General features: G+C 43.4%; 2 protein-coding genes across 7 annotated transcripts in view; one reads left to right on the top strand and one right to left on the bottom strand.

Moving 5' to 3' along the window:
- The window catches only part of LOC306790610 (echinoderm microtubule-associated protein-like 1), a 63,560-nt gene extending 59,051 nt beyond the window's left edge, over positions 1 to 4,509 (bottom strand). For all 6 annotated transcript variants that reach the window (XM_079287000.1, XM_079287004.1, XM_079287005.1 and 3 more), the window contains exons 1-5: positions 3,821 to 4,509; positions 2,976 to 3,092; positions 1,060 to 1,331; positions 647 to 726; positions 247 to 354 (exon numbers count right to left, since the gene is read on the bottom strand). In XM_079287000.1, coding sequence (XP_079143126.1) covers positions 247 to 354; positions 647 to 726; positions 1,060 to 1,331; positions 2,976 to 3,092; positions 3,821 to 4,441 — 1,198 coding nt within the window. In that variant the 5' untranslated portion in view covers positions 4,442 to 4,509. The remainder of the gene's footprint in view (positions 1 to 246; positions 355 to 646; positions 727 to 1,059; positions 1,332 to 2,975; positions 3,093 to 3,820) is intronic.
- A 2,638-nt stretch (positions 4,510 to 7,147) lies between these two features.
- Positions 7,148 to 21,352, top strand: disp2 (dispatched RND transporter family member 2; the record flags this gene model as incomplete). Its single annotated transcript, XM_079286534.1, has 10 exons — positions 7,148 to 7,242; positions 13,424 to 13,568; positions 13,720 to 13,997; positions 14,365 to 14,394; positions 14,512 to 14,635; positions 15,245 to 15,360; positions 16,300 to 16,415; positions 17,179 to 17,276; positions 17,516 to 17,674; positions 18,035 to 21,352. 10 exons carry the CDS (start codon positions 7,148 to 7,150, stop codon positions 21,350 to 21,352), a joined length of 4,479 nt encoding a protein of 1,492 aa, XP_079142660.1.
- Between the last annotated feature and the right edge of the window lie 529 nt (positions 21,353 to 21,881).

The raw sequence follows: 21,881 nt of genomic DNA, 5'->3' as shown, positions 1-21,881 counted from the left end.
TTGGTCTTGTCCTCTCATTCCAGCTGCCTAATAAACCTGTCAAAACAGCCCGAGAGGGAGAAACACCCCCTTCATTTTTTTTTTTTTTTTTAAAGATAAAAAATGAAAACAGAGGTATAGCCTGTGTGAGTGTCCTCAAAAAAAAGGGGGTAAAAAAAGAGCCAAGCATTCTCTCCAAGAAGAATAAGTCTACAACAGGGCCTACTGTACTTTATAAAAAGCTGCCTTCATTCCACGAGCTCTTACCTCTGATTATTGATGGAGGCAGGTTGTCCAGGTGCAGGCCAGACTTGTAGAGGAGGAGGATGTGTTCAAAGGCCTCCAGCGTTTGATTGATGTCAGCTTTCAGCTCCCCTGGACACACACACACACAATACATTAAAATCGGATAAAAGATCTAACCGACTACAGGTATAAAGTCATACTGTCCAATACGGATGATTTGTTTTTCCCCTTGCTAGGCTTCTCCTGTCTAATCCCAGTCGTGGCATCTCAACAGATATTACAATCATTACCGTGTTACGTGTCAGGAGGCATCGTGTCGAGCTCATGATAAAAAGGACTTATACCGAGGCATGTCATTACACGACTGCAATAATGGAGTGATTTGCTTTCTGATCTACAATAGCGAGCGTCCCGTCCTCACCTGTGGAGTTCATAATGTGGTCTACCAGGTGTGTGAAGCCGGGCGGGGCCTGGTGAGGCAGCAGGTAGGTGAAAAAATACCTGGGGCCAGACAAAGACAACTCAGTCAGACAGACAGAAAGACAGACAAGCCCCATCACATAGCTCCCACAGAACATGACATGTCTCACCCCGGTGTTAAAACAAACAGTCCATAAAGCTGTCCGTTTTAAACAGAAAGACTCCCTTTTTTCCCCATTGAAGCTCCCAACTTATTCATCACAACTCCTCCATCAAACTGCACATTTCCAGCTGTAAGTCTTTACTATCGACAACGTTTTAGCAGTCGACTCGGCCTGTATTAAAGCAATCATCCATGCTGCTCCATCCATCCATCACGCGTTCAACATGTCGTAAAACTGTCACTTCTCTTACCGATAGGCGTTGTAAATGTTCCTCTTCTCATTCAAGCCCACGCACACTCCCTGTGCCGAGCACGGCAGAGTGAAATTTCTGTGCGGAAACTGGAGGGTGCAGTCCGCGTCCCTCTGACAGGAGGTCTCCTCGGCGCTGGCGTCGTCCAGGTCTGTGAGCTTCAGCTCGCCAGACACGGTGACAAACTGCCGGGGCTGGAAGTCCAACAGAGCCACGGAGCCCAGAGGAGACTGGGAGAGGAAGTGGAGGAGCCTGACCAGGTCCAGACACACCTGGGAGGGGATTAGACATGCCAAAACCTGATCAGCTGGATTGATGACCATAAGTGCACAGGAACGCAGTCAAAAGAGAAACATATTGTCCTTGCAGCTCCTAAAACCTTGTAACAAGAAGTCATTTATAAAAAGGCAAACATTGCAAACATTCACTGCTTCCAACTCTCCAATGTAGAGATTTGCCTCATTCCTGCTGTTTCTTATCATTTCAAATCTAATATTATTTTGTTTTGTAATGTAGGGCTTTTATGGATTAAATTAGGGCTGCAACTAACTTCTGTTTTCATCATCATTTCATCTTAATACTATATATTGATTAATCAGTTGAGGCATACAATTTGTAATTAATAAAATGCCCATTACAATTTCCTAAAGCCCAAGATGACAGTCCAAAACCCCAAAGTACTGAGCTTACTATCATAGAAGATAAAGAGTTACAAGATTATATGATGAAAAAAAAAGTCTGATTTAAATCAGTAATGAGAAAAATAGTTACTTGCAGCTCTAGAATTGAATTTAGTTTGTTGTGCTTTTAACAGAAGTTAGTGGATTACATGCTTCCCTCCAACGTCCTGCTATTGTTGTCAAATAAAAGCCTTCAATAAAATGCTGGAATAATTCTCGTTGGTGAAGCTAAACGCCGACTTGTTTTTTTTCCTGAAAAGGCGACATATTGAATAAATGTGTCACTAAATTGCTAAAATTGGAAAAATATAAAAACCTCAAGTCTTGCAAAAACACTGCGTTATTCTCTTTTTAAGGCGTTTCACCAGCCACATTTGCAAGCCATTTCCTGAGACTGCTTTTAGAGTACTCTTTAAAATCCTACAACAAAACAGAAAGAGAAAATAAGTAAGCTGCTAAAGGCAACATAAAGGCATTAGCCACGCACTGACAGAGCATGAAATGATTCTGTCACACTACAAACATAGCTGCGGTGCTCGGTAATGCTCCGAGTCTCTTGGACGTCACTTGGTGGGATCGAAGCACTGTAATAACAGGGCTGGGCGAAACCGAACACCCCCGGATTACTGTAGCTTGCGCAGATGCAACCAAGCCGAAAGGGGCCGAGCAGCTCCAGGGGGGTATTATGAACGGCTATTTGGGTGATGCAGCAAAATGAGGCCCATAGCTGAGATGATACTGGCAGACTGTGATGTTACTTTTGCTAATCCAAAAGTTCTCCCTTTCTTTCCCTTTCAAGCACATCCATGCGCGAACACATGCACACACACACACACGCACATGCTGGATCCCTGGAGTGCAAATTCAGCCTCTGTTGACTCCAACTGTGAGCATACCTGTGATGGGGGTTGACTAAAAGTGTGTGTGTGTGTGTTTGGGATGACATGACATTCCTAGCCTGCAGTGGATTAACTCCAGGACCCATCTCCATTCCAACCACGGCCTGATCAAATACACTGAGGGACAGATGTCAGAACTCCAGGAGTTTCAAATGCCCCCCCCCCCCCCCATCTTTCAACCTCCTTCTCTCCTGCCAAGCGGAGCGAGGGCTTGCACACGCATAACGTGCAAATATGTGCGAGGGAGACTTTCAGCCTCTCAGCGAGCAGTGCAGTGTAAAAGATGAACGACGGGGCATGCGTATCGACAGCTGAAAGCGGCAACTAACACGCTTACCCTGAATCGGTCCTCCCAGGGACTCTGGAGCAGCTGGATCATCTGGAGAGGACTCCCCTGCTCCAGAATGACCGTGACTCTTCCATCCTCTCCTCCTCCTGCACAGTGACCTTTAAGCTGTGGAAGTGTAGAATAACTGTGGGTTAGTCACAGTGAAGTAAAGCATTTTTTACTCTGTAGAAATGAGAGAAAGCGACAGGCTAAAGTGTCTTAAAGTGAATTGAGAGGACATGTTGTTCAGACTTGTGACAGTGAAATCAAATTAGCCCAGAGGGGAATGTGCTCTGTATACTTGTGAAATTGATCGGTTGAGCCGTTGGACACACCGCCGTCGCACGACTGCTGGAGAAACAAACTGGCCGGTTCAATTCAAAACTAGTTCTAAATTGGGCTGTAATGATTTGAGTGAATAAACTCTGTGGGGGTTTCAGATGCAACCAGGGATTGTAGAGGGGACAGAGGCACATTGTCTGCTCTTCCCAAACTGGACCCAAAGGTCAGAAGAGGGTCAGTGAATTTAATTTAATTACATGGGAAGGTCCTGCAGAGCCAGTGAGGCCTTTCATCCAGTTCAGTGTGTTTGAGACAAAGGAAACTGTGAGCAGGGGAAGGCCTACATGGATTATGGAAAATCTTAATAACAATATGCCAGCATTAGCGCCAGTGTTTAAAAGTGAGCGGCACTTCTAATGATCTACTTTCCAACAACTTTGCTTTAAAATATATTGTCTGTTATGTTGCTTTGGCATTTGGACAGTATCGTAACCTTAAATATTTAAGGGTATCAAACCATTTTAAAAGCCTTTAAATGAATGCCCACAGGGCAGACAGAGGGAGCACTTTACCTTAATGACGTTTGGATGCTGCAGCCTCTGCAACAGGACTATTTCTTTCTTCAGCTTGTAAGAAACGAGCTCTCGGCAGCCTCGAGGGTCTCTAAAATCCTCCACACACTTTCCCATGTCTATCCCCTGCTCATTGACGAGTTTTAACGCCACCGGCTGACCTCCGGCTAGATTCACTTTGACAACCAGTTTGGTGTATCCAGACCCGAGAATCTCCACCGCCTGCATGTCCACCAGAGAGTCACAACCCATTTCATCCATATGCGCTCTCCTGGAGCCATGCGTGATCTCATTCCACAGACTGTAATCCCAAGTCGAGTCTTGTGTTTGGTCACTGTGGCGAGAACGTCGGCTTTCCCCGGGTAGTCCGTTTTCATCATCATCATCATAATCAGGTAAAAGCAGCGGAATGATTTCTTTGCGCCTCTCGTTGAGCTGGTAAATCAACGCCCCGCGGAGGGACGCGAACTCCTCCTCATCACCAGCAACAGTTGCATTTGAAAAGTAAGATATTCTCGCTCCAAACTGCTGCACGCTGCTAATCAAGAGTGACACCAGAATGGAAAGAACCACGAAAGCCAGGAGGGCAGCCGCGCGTAAAGAGTTGCCCATCTCGGGCATTTTCCTCTCGTGGCACGGCTACAGCTGCTGAAAAGACGCACGGCCGCAGGCTCTGGCGACCGCTCAGCTCCAACTAAAAGGACGCTTGACTTTTCTGCGGCAGAAGCGATCAGCTCCTTATTTCCACCTCCCCGGGAACTCCCTCTAGAGGTGTGTCCTGCCCGCTCGTAACTTTACACCCGCTGAACAACTTCGCAGGAGAGCTCGACCTCATGTTGTCACACAATGCGCGTGTTAAAGCGCTCTCCGCGGCTGTTTTTACAACAGCAATCAGTAGGGCATGTAGCGTAAGAAGAAACCACGTGGGAGAATATTAAACTGTTTTATTTAACGCACAGAGGGAAACAAAATCACATTTGAATTTACATTTTGATTACACATTTAAAAGAAAAGTATTTAAATGTGCATGCTGGTTAATTTATTAAAAAGATGATTACAGTCTTATTGTGTTGTTCAACATGAAACGTTTTTTAGATAGACGGAGGAGGACTGCTGTCACCTTCACAATCTGTCCAACAGGTGGCAGCAAAACACCTTTTTGTCTTCATTCAAAAACAATCACTCAGAGGTGGATTTATTACTGATCAGAAGCTTTAGAATCAGAATCAGAACCGTTTATTGCCAAGGTATGTTACACATACAAGGAATTTGATATGACGGGTGGTGCATAACATTAAACAATCAACACAATGCAAAAAGTAGAAACATATTCAAATTTACAGTAAAATATAAAATAAAGTGCACAAACAAACAGATAACAGGACTATAAACAAGTGATATGTAAGTGTAATGTAAAAGCGTAAAGTGTATTTAAATAATAAACCTAGAAGGGATGTGCAGGGGAGTGATAGTTTGTTGATGAGCCCAACTGAACTGATTATAGGAACATATTATTTGCACAAGTTCACAGAAATGCCCTGCTCTTTGTTTTCCACACAGTCTTTTTCTATTTCCTGTTGTGTCTTTAATATTTATCCAACTGTGTTTTGTTTCACAGATCTTTCGGCAGCACTGAAGCTGTAATGAAGCGTTCCCCTCTGCATCACTATAGAGATCTGCCACAGGAAATTATGGCTGTCACCTCAGTACCAGCCAGAAGCCAAACACCCTCTCTTCAGCCTCTCATTATATGTGTGTCTGTGTGTGTGGTAGTACGTGCCTCTCAGGCTTTGAATGCATGTGTATTTGGTTTGTTTTATTTCTTGTGTGTGTGTGTGTGTGTGTGGCAGCTACAGTGTACCGGTAAGTTAATCAATGTCTGAAGTCAACAAGGCATGAGCCATGTCAGCTGCAACACAGGCTGTTGAGAAAACGCCATGCCAACCATTGACACAGCAAGCCTTTTATTTGAATCTGGGGACAACGTTGCATGAACACAAACACAAACAAACTTGCGCATAAAGATCATGAAGAAAGTCTAAGCTCAAAGGTCCACTCAGCGTCATCCTTTGGACATGAAGGATAAACCGCTCTCCAACACAGATTGACAGCTGTGATTGATTCCCACTCTTCTAGCAGCTCAACCCATTGACTATGAATCAGTTTTGAGCATCATGACTCACTGAAGCACGAATAGATATAAATTATTGCGGTAAAAATAAAGATGTCTCTGCTTCTCATTTAAAAACATGAAATAGGACTTTCATCTCTATCCTACAAAACATTCTCACACCCTCGCTCTCTCCATCTTTGCCTTTCTTCCAATAAATCATTTCCCTTTTTGGCCCAGTGCCATGATTCATATTTATAACCAGAGCCAGACCAGCGGCAGCCTCATTAGCAGAAAGTCACACAGGTCTGCTGTGTCATGGTTTCTCCTTTATTTTATGCTGGTGGGCTCTGGCTCTCACTTTTCTTAATAGAAAACCCAAAGTCATATTTATTTTCATCTTTTCTCTTCTCACTTATTTTCTGCATTATGTTAAAGGTAGACCAATGGATGCAGTTCACCCCATTTTTTTCTTGGGAAACAGTAAACTTTTAGTTTTTTGAAAGTGTTCAATCAGTCCAGTCATTCAAACGGGATTATTCACAATCTGGCAACCCAAACGTTGTTCTTATCACTGGCTTATAACTGATCTATAAAGCAGCTATTAATCATTAACAACACGTTACAACTTGTAAACACCATTTAGCCTCTTATTTGTCTTATTTGAAACATGTGTGTTCATCATATTTTTTGATACTGTGCAGTTGATCTAAGTCTCCTCCTTATTGATTGGTAAGCCTATTGATTTTAAATAAAGGACATTGGAGACAATACTTCACCTGAATTCAACTCATCAGCCCTGACATGATAGCGCATTCACAATACTCTCATTCTAAATGGGGATTAGCAGCATCCCTGTCTGTGCACCTTCACAACGTACTCACTAAACAGTGACTGTAGCTCCTGTCTGAGCCAATTAAGCAGGCACTAATGCACACTATCCGTGACTTGGCGCTCCAGCACCGCGGCCGGTTGGATAGCGACCAGGCATCGTCCCCAGCATCACCGCGGCTCCGCCAATCAGGGCGAAGCTCGGGGCAGATTAACCCAAACAGCCCTGGTGCTGCTCTGTAGTACCAGCGTCAGAAACAAGCTCCTGGTCCTCGTGTACTCAGTCTGGGCAGATGGGGACTGTTTGGTTAACCCAATTCTAAATAACAGGAAATTCATATGCCAGCCTTTTATTTTGTTGTATTAGTTGCGCAGTCAGGAGGGAGATGGAAGCTCGCTCGATAATCGGAGAAAGCACGGATGCGATAGTGATGGATGGTTCTGCGACAGATGAAAGGGGGATTCAGGAGCCTTACCAAAGGTGAGTTGCTTTTTCTTATCCGTGCATTTCTCTGGTGCGTATACCGTAGATAAATAAATGACATTTCCAGTGGTAGACGTGGATGCGTTTTAACCCTTCTGTGGCCGATGTGAGTATCGTTCATCCAGCTGCGTTTATGCTGTGGACAATAGGATTATGCACATGATATGAGTAATACTGTTGCTATTTTTTCCATTATTATACTTAACATTTCATTTAATTTGGCTCTTGTCAACTTACTTTTAAGATTTTTACGTTTGGCATTTTCAGGGCAAATATCATCATGACTCAATCCATGATTTCACAACCTATACGTATTTTAGCATATGTTAAACAAGAGCTGGTACACTGAAAAAAAAGAGTTTTTGGCCCTGTACCTCGATTATTTTTGTAAATTTTACAAGAAATTATCATTTCAGTGCTTTTACTTTAAAATATCACCTTTTACTTAATGTGTTACTTGGTGTTTGTTTGTAATTATGTATCCTCATTTTTATAAGTAAATTGTAATCATTCACACCAAGTAATATCTACTAAACTACTGTATTGAATGCACTACCTGACACAACAAAGTAAAATGTACTTGGGTAATACGAGTAAAACCTGGCAACATATAGCGCGTACTCGGGGTGACGTCGGAGGAGATTTCGCGCTCCTTTCTTCAATGAGACGACGGAACAGCAGAGCCTGAAGAAGGACGGCTGAGTTTCACCTGAGGAGAGGAACTTCATGGACGGGAGCCATTGGGGTAGGTTATATGTTTAATTAATGCTCTACGTTGCTGTTGAGCCTTCGGTCAAGTCGGTGTTTGAGTTGTGAATACTGAAGAGTAGCGAACTGGTCAGTTTAGCGTGCTAGCTAGTTAGGGTATCATGCTCGCTAACTTGGGGCAGCATTACAGACATGGCTCACGGCGCTACATTTTGTGGCTGTTTTTGGTCGCGACTTTACAGGGTTCTCTCTTGAAAAGTTGTTGGCCTGGGGACACGGTGCTCGACCGGCTGCGCTCCGTCGACGTGGGGGGAGGGGGGCTGAATTACTTCGGTTAAGTGAAGCCCACTTCTGCCACACAGGTGCTTTGCTGAGTCACGCACACAGCGCGCTCTCTCTCTCATCCTCAACTGCAGCCGAGGTCGAATGAGGGAAATGTGACAAGACAGGGAGTCATAGCTGAGCAGTAACGAGCACACTTTGGTCGTGTGCTAAACGTAACAATATTTAGTCACTATCATATTCTGACATATTTTTACAGTAACTTATATTTCTGTCATCAGTTTTAAACTTGTCTCTTATGTCTCTATCCAATGCGGTGTCCTTGATGATGAAGTCTGTGGTCATGAAACAAGGTTCCAGTACTGTGTTGAGTTAGTGCCACATATCAACATGACCAGGCCTGCTGTGTATCTCAGTATTAACGTTATGGTGACTTGTTTATGTGCTGTTTTTTTGTGTGGGGATAAAACATGCTGTCGATATGAAGACTTAAGTCAAATTTAATGTTGTGTGTTTATGTTTTAACATAATTCTCTATATATTTCACAGGATATTAAACGACGTTGACATCAGCAAGTTGACATCAGCAAGTTGACGGAAGGTAAAATCAACTTAGTAGTGTTGTAGTTTAACTTGACATATACATTTGAATTCTTAGAAAAACACCCTGATTCATTTTGAAGGCCGTAGTTTGTGTTGCTGCTCAATAGTACATTATAGGACTACTATAAGGACTACTGCATTAATTGTTTTAGCAAGGTACCTCATCGTGATTATATTTTTTATTGTCTTTTGTTTCAGATCAATGAGGAGTTCAGAAGAATAACCACAGTTCATCTCGAGCGAACCTTTTTGTCGAAATTCAACAATTGCATTACCAACTTTCTGGAGATACTTGGGACAAAGGGCGGAGTTGCAGGAACCAAAGACCCATGCTGGATTCACCCAGCCTGGTAAAGTTTAGATATCATATATTAATATTATATAAAATGATGTTGGCCTCATATACACTGAGAATAGATACATAATGACGCTTTTGAACACATTCAATATTTTTGTTAGTTTCCCCCACTATTGTCCTTTTTTGAGAACAAAAATGAACATTAGTAAATTTGAATTTCAAAGATGTCATTGAAGAGGACTATGCTCAACATGTCATGAAGAGCCTTGTCATCCATGGAAATGCAACACAGAACGGCTTCACTCCTGACAATGTGTTCGTCGTCATCGAGGGAAAAGAGGTTCTTGATGACTGTCAAAGTGTGGCAAAGGCTTGCCTTCTGCTCATGGGCTTCATCTGTGTATCGAAGTGTTGTCAAGCAATACCCATCATTTCTAATTAAAAGTGTTTGTTAAATGACTAAGCGTTTGTGTCCTTAAATTTGTTATTGGCAGCACTGATTTAGAAATGTTTTGTCTGGCAATGCCAACCAGATTATATATGTTGGTGTTGGTGTGTGTCGGTCAGCAGTGACCTCTTTCACAGTTCACAAGTAAAGCTGCTGCAGTTTAAAAGAAGATGTTTCATGTTTTGCCTTATGTTAAGATAATTTTATTAACAGTAGCCCAGTTTAGAAAATGCAACAGTCATATTTGAATAGTTGTGTAGAGAAGTAGTAGATAAAAGATATATTGTGTAAATATTACTTAATATTTCTCAACAGAAAAAGTAAAGAAAAGCTAGTTAAATATACATGAAACACCTAATTGATTACTGGGGTTTTGTAATTAGATCCAAAGGTAGCCTGAGTAAAGAGTACTATAAAAGGCTCAGTACATTTTATGTCTAGGAGAAATTTGCAAGTAAAAGTTACTTGCATATTTTGGATAAAAAACAATTCTTACTAGTAAGTAAACTTAACTTGAGAATATCTGAGTAAAAATTACTCACAATTTCTGCGTGCAAATTGTTACCTAGCTTTTTTCAAGTAAATGTTACTTATTTCTTTTTCAGTGTACTTTGAGTGATAGTTTATCATATAAAGAAAATGTTATGCTCTTATTTGCCTTCGACATAAGCTGTAGCCTGTGCAGTCTCACACACTTGAGAACTGTAAGATCTGTTCAGAGTCATCAACGTCCTGCTGGGTCGATGTCACCCTGTCACTCACCCACTGCTGCTTTTTATACATATCAAAAACTAATAATACTCAAGGGTCTTTGTCCTCTAAATAACACAGAAGCTGTCTTTTTAGGAAGGTTAACAGTTTGCCTGCTGCATACAGCCTGAGCTTTTGTGCTTTTTGTCGTGTGTGTGTGTGTGTGTGCGTGTGTGTGTGTGTGATTGGCAGTTGAGATGCTTGAGGACATGACATTGACTGGCATCCAGAGAGTTGATGGAAGAGACATGCTGTTAAAAGGAAAAGAGGCAGAAGCAGAGACCTAAAGGCAGATGGAGGAGAGAGCAAGAGCTGAGAGTCTTAAACCAGTTGTAGATATGCCTTACAGCTCTCCTCAATCCCTATTCTTATATCTTAAATGAGTGCACACAAGATCAACTACACCAGTCAAACTTTGCCTTGAAAGGTTTAAAATTTGTCTTAAGAACAACTTACATACCAGTGGACAATTTATAATATTTACGTAGGTATTGTACTGAGGCACACATTTGACGTGCATGTACTTTACTTATACTTTACAAACTGCGTTAATTCATCAGCTGAAACTAAAGCCTCATACAACAGCAGTAATAAATCTTACCCATGTAAAGGTTACAGTGTTCGGTTTCAGAGAGATGTTCATTTAACTTCCTTGTCATTGTGGAGGCTGTAGTTTGCGGTACTGTTGAATTATAATTCTTTAAATACTGTGACGTGTTTCTAATATTTTGTCTGCCCTCATTTATATGTCATGGGTGTTGTATTAGACTTCATTCGTTTAGCTAATGATTGTATTTATAATGAAATGAGACACTGCACTACTCTACTGCTTTGATGTTTCTCAGATTTATAAGGTCATTCTGACATCAGTGCACAATGCAAGTGTCTTTTTAAATCCCGGGTGTGGGGAGCAGCTCGGTGACACCTTCCTGGATGTATTTTTGTATTCATCCAATGAAATATTAATGAGTATCACAAATTGCTCTTGAGAGAGAGAGAGAGAGAGAGAGAGAGAGAGAGAGAGAGAGAGAGAGAGAGAGAGAGAGCGAGAGAGAGAGTGTGTGTGTGCCTACGTGCCTACGTTGGCAGCTCTGTGAAGAACCATCAAAGGGGAGTAATGGGATTAAATACTGAGTGGCTGTCAGTCACAGGTTACACAGTACCCGCTAATAATTTAGCATCTATTTTACACGCTTGGAGTTCTGTAGCGATGGAGTTTATCATGCTACAGCATTAGAAACAGTGTTAACAGTGTTGATTTCCTGATATTTTCTGTGAGTGTATTTATTCACTCCAGCACCTAAATTAAATTTGATGACAAACATTTGCAATGTGTCTACGAGCTGCTGAGAGCACTGTGGCCTGTTTATTATTCAGATCATACAGCTTTATTGTGATACGAAGACAAAACAGTGAGATTCAGGTCCTCACTGAGCTCCACCACGAATCCCTCTGCTACTGTATATACCAACAAACCAACAGACTACACTTCATCCGTGCGCCTTATTATGGGATGCAAATAAAACAGTGTCAGGTCATTTAGGCTCTGTTGACTTACTCTGTCGCCATGGTGACAAAGGAAGTGCGGTTGGATCCAGTCTACTGTGGAAAATCAAGCATGTGGTAGTTGACACAGACCTCACGGCCCCTCGAGAGAGATACAACCAAAGCATTCCTCAGTAAATCAGTTCGGTTTATTTACATTCGTTTAAATACAATGAGGCTTTATGACTTCTTAAAATCTAAATTCTGGAAATAGATGAAATAAAACTAAAGTAAACGATCCTATCTGACTGGAAATCAGGACTGTGGTCAGATTTAACTTCTCGATATAGACAGTCTCCCCCTTAAGTTTGGGGAAATAATTTTCTGTGTTGCCTGAGAATATCGTATACAGTCAGATTATTCTCTGTATCAGCTCGTTCCGCCTCTTCAGTGAAGCCAAATAATGTTTTCGGTATGTTGGTATGTGTTAATATGGTAGAAAAGGAATGGAATTAAATTCAAGATTAAAAGTCTACCGTCATGCCATCGGTTGTATTTAGGCACAGCGCTAACATCGTAGCTTAGCGTATTTGCATTCTAACATCTGCTAATTAGCTGTAAACACAAACCGCAGCTGAGACGCTGATGAGAACGTCATTCGTTTTGTAGGTGTTTGGTCATAAACAAAAGTACTGGACATTGAAGAGATAAAACCTAAAAAGTCAGGGGACCAGCTAAGTTATTACAGTTCTTCCTGAGTGGAACATAAATGTCTGGAACAAATGTCATGGCAATCCATCCAATCAATTTCACTCAAAAACCACAAATCCAAACCTCATGGTGGCACTTGTGGAAATATCAGGGGATCGCCAAAGTCACTCGGATTCATCCACAGGGAAACATGAATGTCTGCACATTGTTATCAATCGATTCAATCGTCATATTTCAATATGGACCAAAGCGGTGGGCCAACCAATATGACCATCTCCAGAGCTAGCTGCTAGTGTGGCTCACAATAGATATGTTTGCAGCAGTTTCATTTTCCTACAAACGATAGTGTAGTTAGAATGAGACAGGAATACATTTATTTAAAACATTTATTCCAGGGTTCTCCTGACTGCAGGAGAGTCTTCACTCACTCACGTTATCTATCCTGGATAGTTATTGGCAGCACTCTTTCATTACGGGGTCTGTGACATGATGTGTAAACAGTCTCTCACTCTCTCTATACTTCTTTCACTCGTAGCTTCCCTTCTTTTTTAATTGGGCCTCCTTACTCAGCCAAGTGCCTTACCCAGAAATCTGTTACTTACCTCATTAGCTCTGCTGGCCCGCTCGACTCTCCGTTGAATATTAGATGAAGCCAAGAATGCAGTCAAGAACCTGAGATGTCAATCAATGAGATAGATTGTTAAGTTTCACAAACATTGCCTTCTGCACGGTTTCCCTGACTGAACTCTTCAGTTTTTGTTGGTCCTTTCTGTCTTTTTTTGCGTACCTGTCAATCATTTCTACTCTCCTGCAGCCATATATTCCCTCTCTTCTCTTTTTCATGCCCTCTCACCCATCTTTCTCTCCTCCTGTCTGTCTTCTCCTGTCCTCAGCGAGATCCCGGCAGTGTCTCTGTGCCCTCCTGACGGCGAGTGTTCAGCCGAGGCCCAGCTGACAGTCATCCAGTCTGAAGGGGAGCTGTGTGACAGCTGCAGCAGCCTCAACAGACCCTCTTCCTCCTGCCAGCTTTATCACCAAGTATGCCTGAGCACTGGGATCTGGGACACAGGGGGCAATAAAAGTCATTGTATCGCTCAAAAGACTTGAATGGTACCAGAATCCAAAAATATACACAATTTCTGTGATTTATATTTTCCATGTGCATCTTCTATCTTCCTTTCTTCATTAGGTCCCCCAGTGTCCTCAAGCTGGAGCCTACAATTCGCCACGTCCCCGAAAATGTCCCCACTGCAGCCACTATGGTCCAATCAAGCCAAACACCTGCCGCGACTGCCATTCAAACACAACAGGTCCTCATGCTGAAGGAGGCGTCGTGGTGAAAGTGGAACATAGTTGTACTTCTGCCCATCAGACGTCTCGTCCCGGCGCGGTGAGATGTCATTGGCTGCGAGGGTCAAACGAGAGCAGGACACAGAAAGCGACGCAGCGGCATGTGGTGACAGTAAGGTGTGTTCGAAAGACTTTTGGAAATATGCCTGTTTGGGTTCTGGCAGAGAGTTAGATGAGATGATTGATGCCACCCAGAAACCTGTTAGCTTAGCATAAATACTTGAAACAGCTAGCCTTGATCTGTCCAATCCATCTGTGTTTACATTTAGTTTTTGTATGGATTTACCAAATGAGATATGTGTTAACCAGTGAGCTTTAGAAGTTTATTTTTTACCTTTGGACAGAGCTATGCTAGTTGTTTCCCCCTGTTCCCATCCTTTATGCGAAGCTAAGCTAACAGACTGCTGGCTGTAGATATGTAAAGAGCATTTTGTGTGGTATCTTTATTCAAATTATTATAAACAAAGTTCTCAACTGTTAACAGGGATGGAGGACTGTACTACATCCTGAGAAAGTAAGTATTCAAACGAATTTTCACTGTAACTCTTTTAAAGTCTCTTCTATTTTGTTTACAATAATTATTTTTCATTCAGTGCCATGTCTTCTTCTTCTGTGGTTTTCTATTTGGCAGTTATTCCCAGGTGATAGTGGACTACCCGTTAGCGGTGTTGGTGGGTTGTGCCGTGCTGCTGCTGGGATGCTCACTCGCTGGACTCTTCATTGGTCCACTGCCAGACTTCTCTGACCCAATGCTGGTGAGTCTCTCTCTCTCACACACACACACACACACACACACTCACACAAAAGCACACAGTGTCTCAAATGTAAACCTGCAGCCCCCTTTGGTGCAGCACAAGTACATCTACTGTCACCCTTCTGTCAAGTCTACAACACAAACCTCCCTTACCACCTCAGGCTGAGTGTTAATTACTGTTTCTCTAATGACTCATGATCTCAGCCGTATCCATTTACTTGAGTATGATCTCGGATTCAATGAACTGCACTGAATGAGATCACGCTCGCTGTCGTATTAATTGACTACATCTTCTCACCGTTGAGATGCAAGCTTACAGGATCAACACTAATTAAAACATCATTATGAAAATGCAACATGTGAATCTTAACAATGCATCGTTCAAGTGAATCTAAAAATATTTACATAAGAATGAGATATGATGGATTTATAAGTGTGGGGCTCTCTTTTCAAACAACATCAAACACTCATATACCAAACCAGCTCATTTAAACAACATTATATGGTGCTTGTGATGCTGATTTATTCAGTATGCTGTATATCAATGAGCACCAGCGTCCACACTGTGTGTGTGTGTGTGTGTGTGTGTGTGTGTGTGTTCTTTTCTCAGGGCTTTGAGCCACGGGGAACATACATCGGAGTTCGCCAGGCCAGCTTGTCTGAGCTGCAGGAGAACACTGGCCCGGGGAGAAAACTGTCTCCTTTACCGCAGCAGCTCAGTAGAAGGTCAGCAGAGAGATTCAGTAGAGCGCAGGCTTTCTACACAGAAGGACTGCACCGCTGACCGATGCACACAGATGCTTTACAAATATGAGTTTCTATGCTGCGTGTATAGGATTGGTCGCCGGAAAGGGCTCTAAAACTGGAAAACTGAGTTTTTGCTATCGGGCTTATACCGATAACGGTTACTTAAACATATGACAGTAGAAAACATGTTCAATAATAGGAATAGAAATAAAAGCAGATTGAATAGAAGAATATTAGTTTGATTTTCTTTCAGACTATTAATACAAGAAGATATTAATAAAAGTATATCGTCAACATTTTAACAAAATAAATGAGGTTATGAAAGCTATTCTAATTTATATATATCTTTTATATTAATGATCAAATGTGTAATGCAAAAAGGGTAACTTGTAGTAACAAACCCACTGAGAATCACCCCCGACTCTGCAGCTTGATACGGTTGATTTCTTGCGTCTTTTAGCTCCTTGTTTATGGTTTTCCGTCCTACGACTTTGTTTTGATTCACTCTCACGGCTCTCATCTGTGTTTTCACCGAAAAAGCTCTGATAAACTGTTCAATATCTGCTCAGCGCCAAACGACAGACAAAGTTAGCGACTACCTGGTGATGAAAGTGGAACATTTAGCAGCTAATGGGAGAAATTTCCCTCAGAGGTTGGTGGAGACCAAAAACAAAACATTTGCCAGGTAGCTGGAAACACAACTTCAAATGACTGTTGCCACATATCTGCTGGATGTGAAAATATGTCAGAGTTGAGTTTACAGCTTGTTGCACAGCCCCAAGTGGCCAAAAAACGAAACAATTACTGCAAGTTTAAAATGATTCAATTGTGAGACTTTTCAATTTTCCACTTATTTGGAACGTATTTGTATAAACAAGGCTGAAAACGGGCATATATGTGTGCTTCTATCTGTGCTAGTTTTGGGGGTGCTGTCAGCGGGGACGGCAGTGGCAGCCAGGATGCCTCCAGGCGTCGCATGAAGAGGATGCTGGCCAGAGACTCGTCTCCAGACACGTTCCTCTGTGATGCTCCAGGTGGGTCAGTCCTGATCAGTTCATTCCGGTCACGAAACCGTCATGAATGAATCTCTCAAATTTATTGTAACAATCAAAACATGGCCATAGTCCTGGCGGTAGATTTTTGCACAATTGCAAAACTCACCAAGTTATGAAGGATGCGTAACACTGCTGGCTCCCTCATCCTCTGCAGAGCAAGACAATGAAATGGAAATATTATTAAAACAATGTAAATGTCATGAGGGCTTATTCAACAGTTGAGCAACTTGCATATATGCAAATCCTGTGAGCTGAAGGCAAAGCCTTCCAGCTTCTTAGGGAATAATCAGCACTCCCAGCAAACAAATGAAAACAGTACTACATAAAAAACAACAGTTACAGCTTATTGTTAACTGCAAATCAACAAAAAAATTGTGAGATCGCTAGAAGACGTGAATAATAGCTTTTAGCTTCGAAGAGAACAGTTTGAATGCATTTCATTCAGCAGGTTATCCAAGATTTTTTGTCTCTCAGCTCTATTTTGAAATAGTGTGCTGGCAGATCAGACCAGACTGCTTTGGTTTGCCTAATAAATACACAGAAAACTCCCTAAATGGAGTTATGAGCAGTTCCAAGACTTGAGGTTTTCACTTTATAAAGCCTTGTTTTTTATTCAAAACAGACGGGAGGATAAAACACACAATAAATGTGTTTAACCATTCTCACCAGTCCAACAAAGTGATGATCCACAGCTGTCCATCTTGTTCCTGTATGTTGAAACCATCTGTCTCTCTCCGTGCAGGCGAACGTTTGGCTCAGCTGGTGTTTCGATCAGAAAACTCAGCCAGTCTCTGGAGTCTGAAGGCCATCCACGCCATGTGTGAGATGGAGCAATCCAGGGTTCGCCCCGATCGACTCAGTCGCCCCTTTGCTCCTCTGACTTTTGCTTCATTCGTCATCTCTTTCGTTGTCAGCGTCTGTCAATCTCACTCTTTGTCTCCGCTCTCTTTAATCCCCCCTGACCCACATTTTAAAAAACTACTTCATGTGCATTGTTTTGTCTGAAATTAATACATTTTTTCTGAGTTTGTTTTAAAACTGGGCATGTGTTCAAAAGATCTTTCACTCGTCCGATACAGATTCGCTCCCAGGCTCAGTTCCAGGACTTGTGTCAGCAGCATGTGAGGGGGGAGGCCGAGGGAACGTCCAGAGGAGGCTGTTGTCCAAGCTGGTCTCTGGGGAATTACTTGGCTGTCCTCACTAACGCCTCCTGCTGCCTCAGTCTCACCTCACACCAGGTTCTGAAGCTTTCTTCTCTTATTAAGAATTTACCAAACAACAAGTTACTGCATAAGTTACAGGTTTTTGTAGATGGTACACTGTCCATCGTGTGACGTTAACTGTCCAGTACGTGTTGTTAAAGAACAATTGCTTTTTTTAGTCAAGAGTTAGATCAGAAGATTGAGAGTGGGAATGATCTTCTCATCCAACTTTCCTGCAGAAAACAAATGTGCGCATTTTACAAAATTGTCCTTAAAGTTGATGCTGCAGGTTCAGGGAAAGTGGATGAGGTAGTTTACAATACTTAGCTATAACTAACTCTGGAGTGCACTGAATATGTTTTAGTGTCTGAATTTCTTTTCCATTTCCTCCCTAAGGTGTCTGAGTCTTTGAACCTTCTCCGGAAATGTGGTCCCTACTATCATGACGGGCATCTAGTGGAGGCCTGCGTCGAGAGACCCAAACATGGCGGCTGTTCCTCTGTCCCGTCCCGCTGTAAACAATCTCGTGTGGTGTTCCAAATCCTGCACTTCCTGGTTGATAAAGACTTCCTCGGCCCGCAGACCGTTGAATACAAGATCCCTACGCTGAAGTACAGCCTTCTGTTCTTGCCCGTCGACAAAGGAGAACACATGATGGAGATGTACATGAACAGTCTTGAGGGCAGGGAACTGAGGTACAACAACACCACTATCACTGGCATGGACTTCGGCATCAAGCAGAGGCTTTTCAAGTATTACCTGGCAAGAGATTCCATCTACCCTGTGCTGGCGGTTGCCTCTCTTCTTTTCACCATGGCTCTTTATCTCCACTCTCTCTTCATAGTAGCATTATCTGTGATAGCGATCACAGGCTCCCTCCTGACCTCCTATTTCTTCTACAAAGTAGCATTTGGCCTGACGTTCTTCCCGCTAGTCAACCTCTCAGCAGCTCTTATTCTCTTGGGAAGCTGCTCCAATCAGGTTTTCGTCTTCGCTGATTTCTGGAATCTGCAGCGATCCCAGAATCCGTCGGCCTCCCTTAAGAAGAGAGTAAACAGAGCTTTGCAGGAAGTCGGCTATTTGATTTTAGCGTCGGGGTTGACCTCCAGCGCAGCGTTTTTCTCTGGTTATCTCAGCAGCATCACAGTCATCAGATGTTTCGCTGTTTATCTAGGAACGGCCTCATTCGTCAGCTCCGTCGTGGCATTAGTTTGGCTGCCGTGCTCCTTCATTCTGCGCGAGCGCTACATAGAAGCGTCCTCTGCGTCCGTAGCAGTGCAGGGATGGAAACCATGCTGCGCCAAAAACGCCGGTGGCTTCTGGGATACGAGCTTGCGGAAGAGATGCCTCTTCAATCTCGGGCAGAAGCTGAGAGAATTAAAAAGAGGTCTCAGTGACACTTCCAATTTGTTATTTCTGAAAATCCTGCCTTGTGGAGTGGTGAAGTTTAGGTACATCTGGGTGTGCTGGTTTGCAGTGCTGGCTGCTGGGGGCACGTACATGTCCTGCATTGACCCAGGCATGAGGCTGCCCACCTTAGACAGCAGGGTTGCCCAGCTTTTCCGCTCCAATCACCCGTTTGAAAGATACGACGCAGAGTATAGTCACATGTTTATGTTTGAGAGACAGAGGAATGGAGAGGATAAACCCTTTGAGTTAAGGCTTGTTTGGGGTGTCAAACCAACTGATAACGGGGATCACTTTAACCCCAAGAGCAAGAGCTCTTTGGTTTTTGACACAGACTTTAATATGAGCCAGCCAGATGCTCAGGTTTGGTTGAGGGATTTATGTGGACGGGTTCAGAACCAAAGCTTTTATTCCCCTCCGTCACCTGAGGATAAAGACGTTGTGACAGACAATATCTGTCTTGTGGAGCAGCTAACACAGTGGGTGTCTGTCAGACGGTGCTCAGAGAGTGATGACTCCTTCCATTTTTGCTGTAATGACATCCCTTTCCCTTACCCGCCCAGCGTGTTTGAGAACTGCCTCAGTATGATGCTGGAAGAGAGGTATGCTGAGGGCCATCTGGCCCACAGCGGAGGCCTATACTTCCAGCCAGATGGCAGGGTCGCTGCCCTCGTGTTGGCATTCAAAACCACATACCTCTACAGCTTCAACTTTAGCCGAACCAGTCTTTTATACAAAGAGATCCTGACATGGTTTAACAGAGAAATGTCAGGCGCGCCACAAGGGCTGGAGAATGGCTGGTTCATCAGTCACCTGTCTCTTTTTGATCTACAACAAGCTTTAAGCTCAGAGACTCTAGTAGTAGCTGGCTTCTCGGTAGCTCTCACGTTTGCTTTGCTTCTCTTAACCACCTGGAATATTCTACTGAGCATATGTGGGACTGTGGCTGTAGGAGGGAGTGTTTTTGTCACCATCGGCCTCCTTGTTCTTCTTGAATGGCAGCTGAGCGGCATCGAGGCTCTGTTTATATCAGCAGCAGCGGGGCTGTCTGTTGACTTTGTTGCCAACTACTGCATTTCCTACAGCTTGGCTCCTCATTCAGACAAATTTGGCAAAGTAGCACACTCCACAAAAAGAATGGGATGTCCCGTAGCAATAGTTTCTGGTGCATTTTTCTCCATGGGGATCATCATGTTGCCTGCCACGGTCTTGCTGTTCCGAAAACTGGGGATTTTCCTCTTTTTGGTGAAATGTGTAGCATGTGGATTTGCAACCTTCTTTTTCCAGTCGCTGTGCTGCTTTTTTGGACCCCAGAAAAACTGCGGAAAGATCTCGCTGCCGTGTTTCTCAGATCACAATGATGGCGTGCTGTCCTCCTGCTCGGCAGCAGAGCCCGGTTCCTTGTCAGCTAACGGGGCCTTTGGCAGATCTAGAGTGAGGAGGAGTTATGACAAAGAAGCAGATGACTATCTCTACCCCGACCACCAACGTCAGCAGAGACAGAAACAGACTGGAGCAGGGGGAGCTGGGGGCCGAGGACCGGAGCAGTACGAGCTGCAGCCATTGGCCTATCGACTGAGCGACAGCTTTGAAAACAGCACATGCACCAGTAAGCTGTCCAACCGGCCGTCTGTGCTCTCTGACGAGATCGATTACTGTGGGAGGGACGTGGGCAGCAATAGCATAGGTGGGGACAGTGAGGAGATGTGCAGTCGTCAACATGACACCTGCCAACAGCCTCCAGCCCTTCAGACCTCATCTCCGTACAGAGAAAACTCCCTGCGGCCTGAAGGCGGAGCGAAGGACAAGCTGCTGTGTAAAACATTCAGAGGCCAGTCTGGTGGGGTAAAGGACTGGAGCAATACATCGTTCTCCTCATCTTCCAGTATGGAGGACACCATCGTCAGCCACACACTGGAGACCACTGACCAGCCGTCTCACTGCAGAGACGACCAAACCACAGAGGAGAGCCTCCATCACCATCACCACCCTAATAAAGGGAACCTCTGCTCCCTGTCTCAGAGCTCCTGCGAGGGTCTGGAGGACTCCAATGAAACGTGCCTGAGTGACATTGAACCGGAGCCTTCCAGTACGCAACAAAATGAAGGCGAAGAAGAGGTTCAGTTACAACCAGGACATCTAAACGGGAAGAGAGACACACTTCGTCTCTCACTGAAGGAAACCGTTTATGAGACTAATAAGGGCCGCACCAGTCAGAGTGAAGACGCTGTGATCTTACCCAACAGTAAGCCAGACCTGCCGGACGTTTGGATCAAGAGGGATGGAAAACGTGAGGACACATGCTGAGGAAAGATGGAGGAATCTTTGCAAACAATGTACTTACATAGGCATATACAAAAGGAGCATACACAGTTACTTTTGAGTAATAAAGGAAAAATAAGCCACCCAAATGTAACATGTGACAGCATGTTTGTCTAATGTTGCTGCCAGGGGTTGTTACAGATCACGAGTGTCTCCTCAGTGAAAGGTCGAATCAAAGCATGACTTAAAAAACTGCATTTTCAGACAGAAGACAATGAAAGACAAAGCTTTCATAGAAAAAAAAAATCAAGTACTGCACCTGCTGCAGAGTTTACTTTGTGCCTGGAACTTTTGTAACATCTGCACGGACTGGGTTATAACGAAATACAGTGTCTCCATGCAGGAAAAGACCTCAATGAGCCATATGCATTCATGGACTGAATACTATTTGAGAAATGTGAGATAAACGGAGAAAGAGCTGCATTGGGTCGCAAACTGTCACTTCACTAAAGTCAGTTGGTTTTGCACTTGTGGCAACAATGTGTACAGTATGTCCTTTGTGACCATTGCATAG

The sequence above is a fragment of the Melanostigma gelatinosum genome (assembly GCF_949748355.1).
Source record: "Melanostigma gelatinosum genome assembly, chromosome: 16".
Taxonomy (NCBI): domain Eukaryota; kingdom Metazoa; phylum Chordata; class Actinopteri; order Perciformes; family Zoarcidae; genus Melanostigma; species Melanostigma gelatinosum.
The sequence above is the reverse complement of the archived record's forward strand: the minus strand, read 5'-3'. Positions and strand labels throughout refer to the sequence as shown.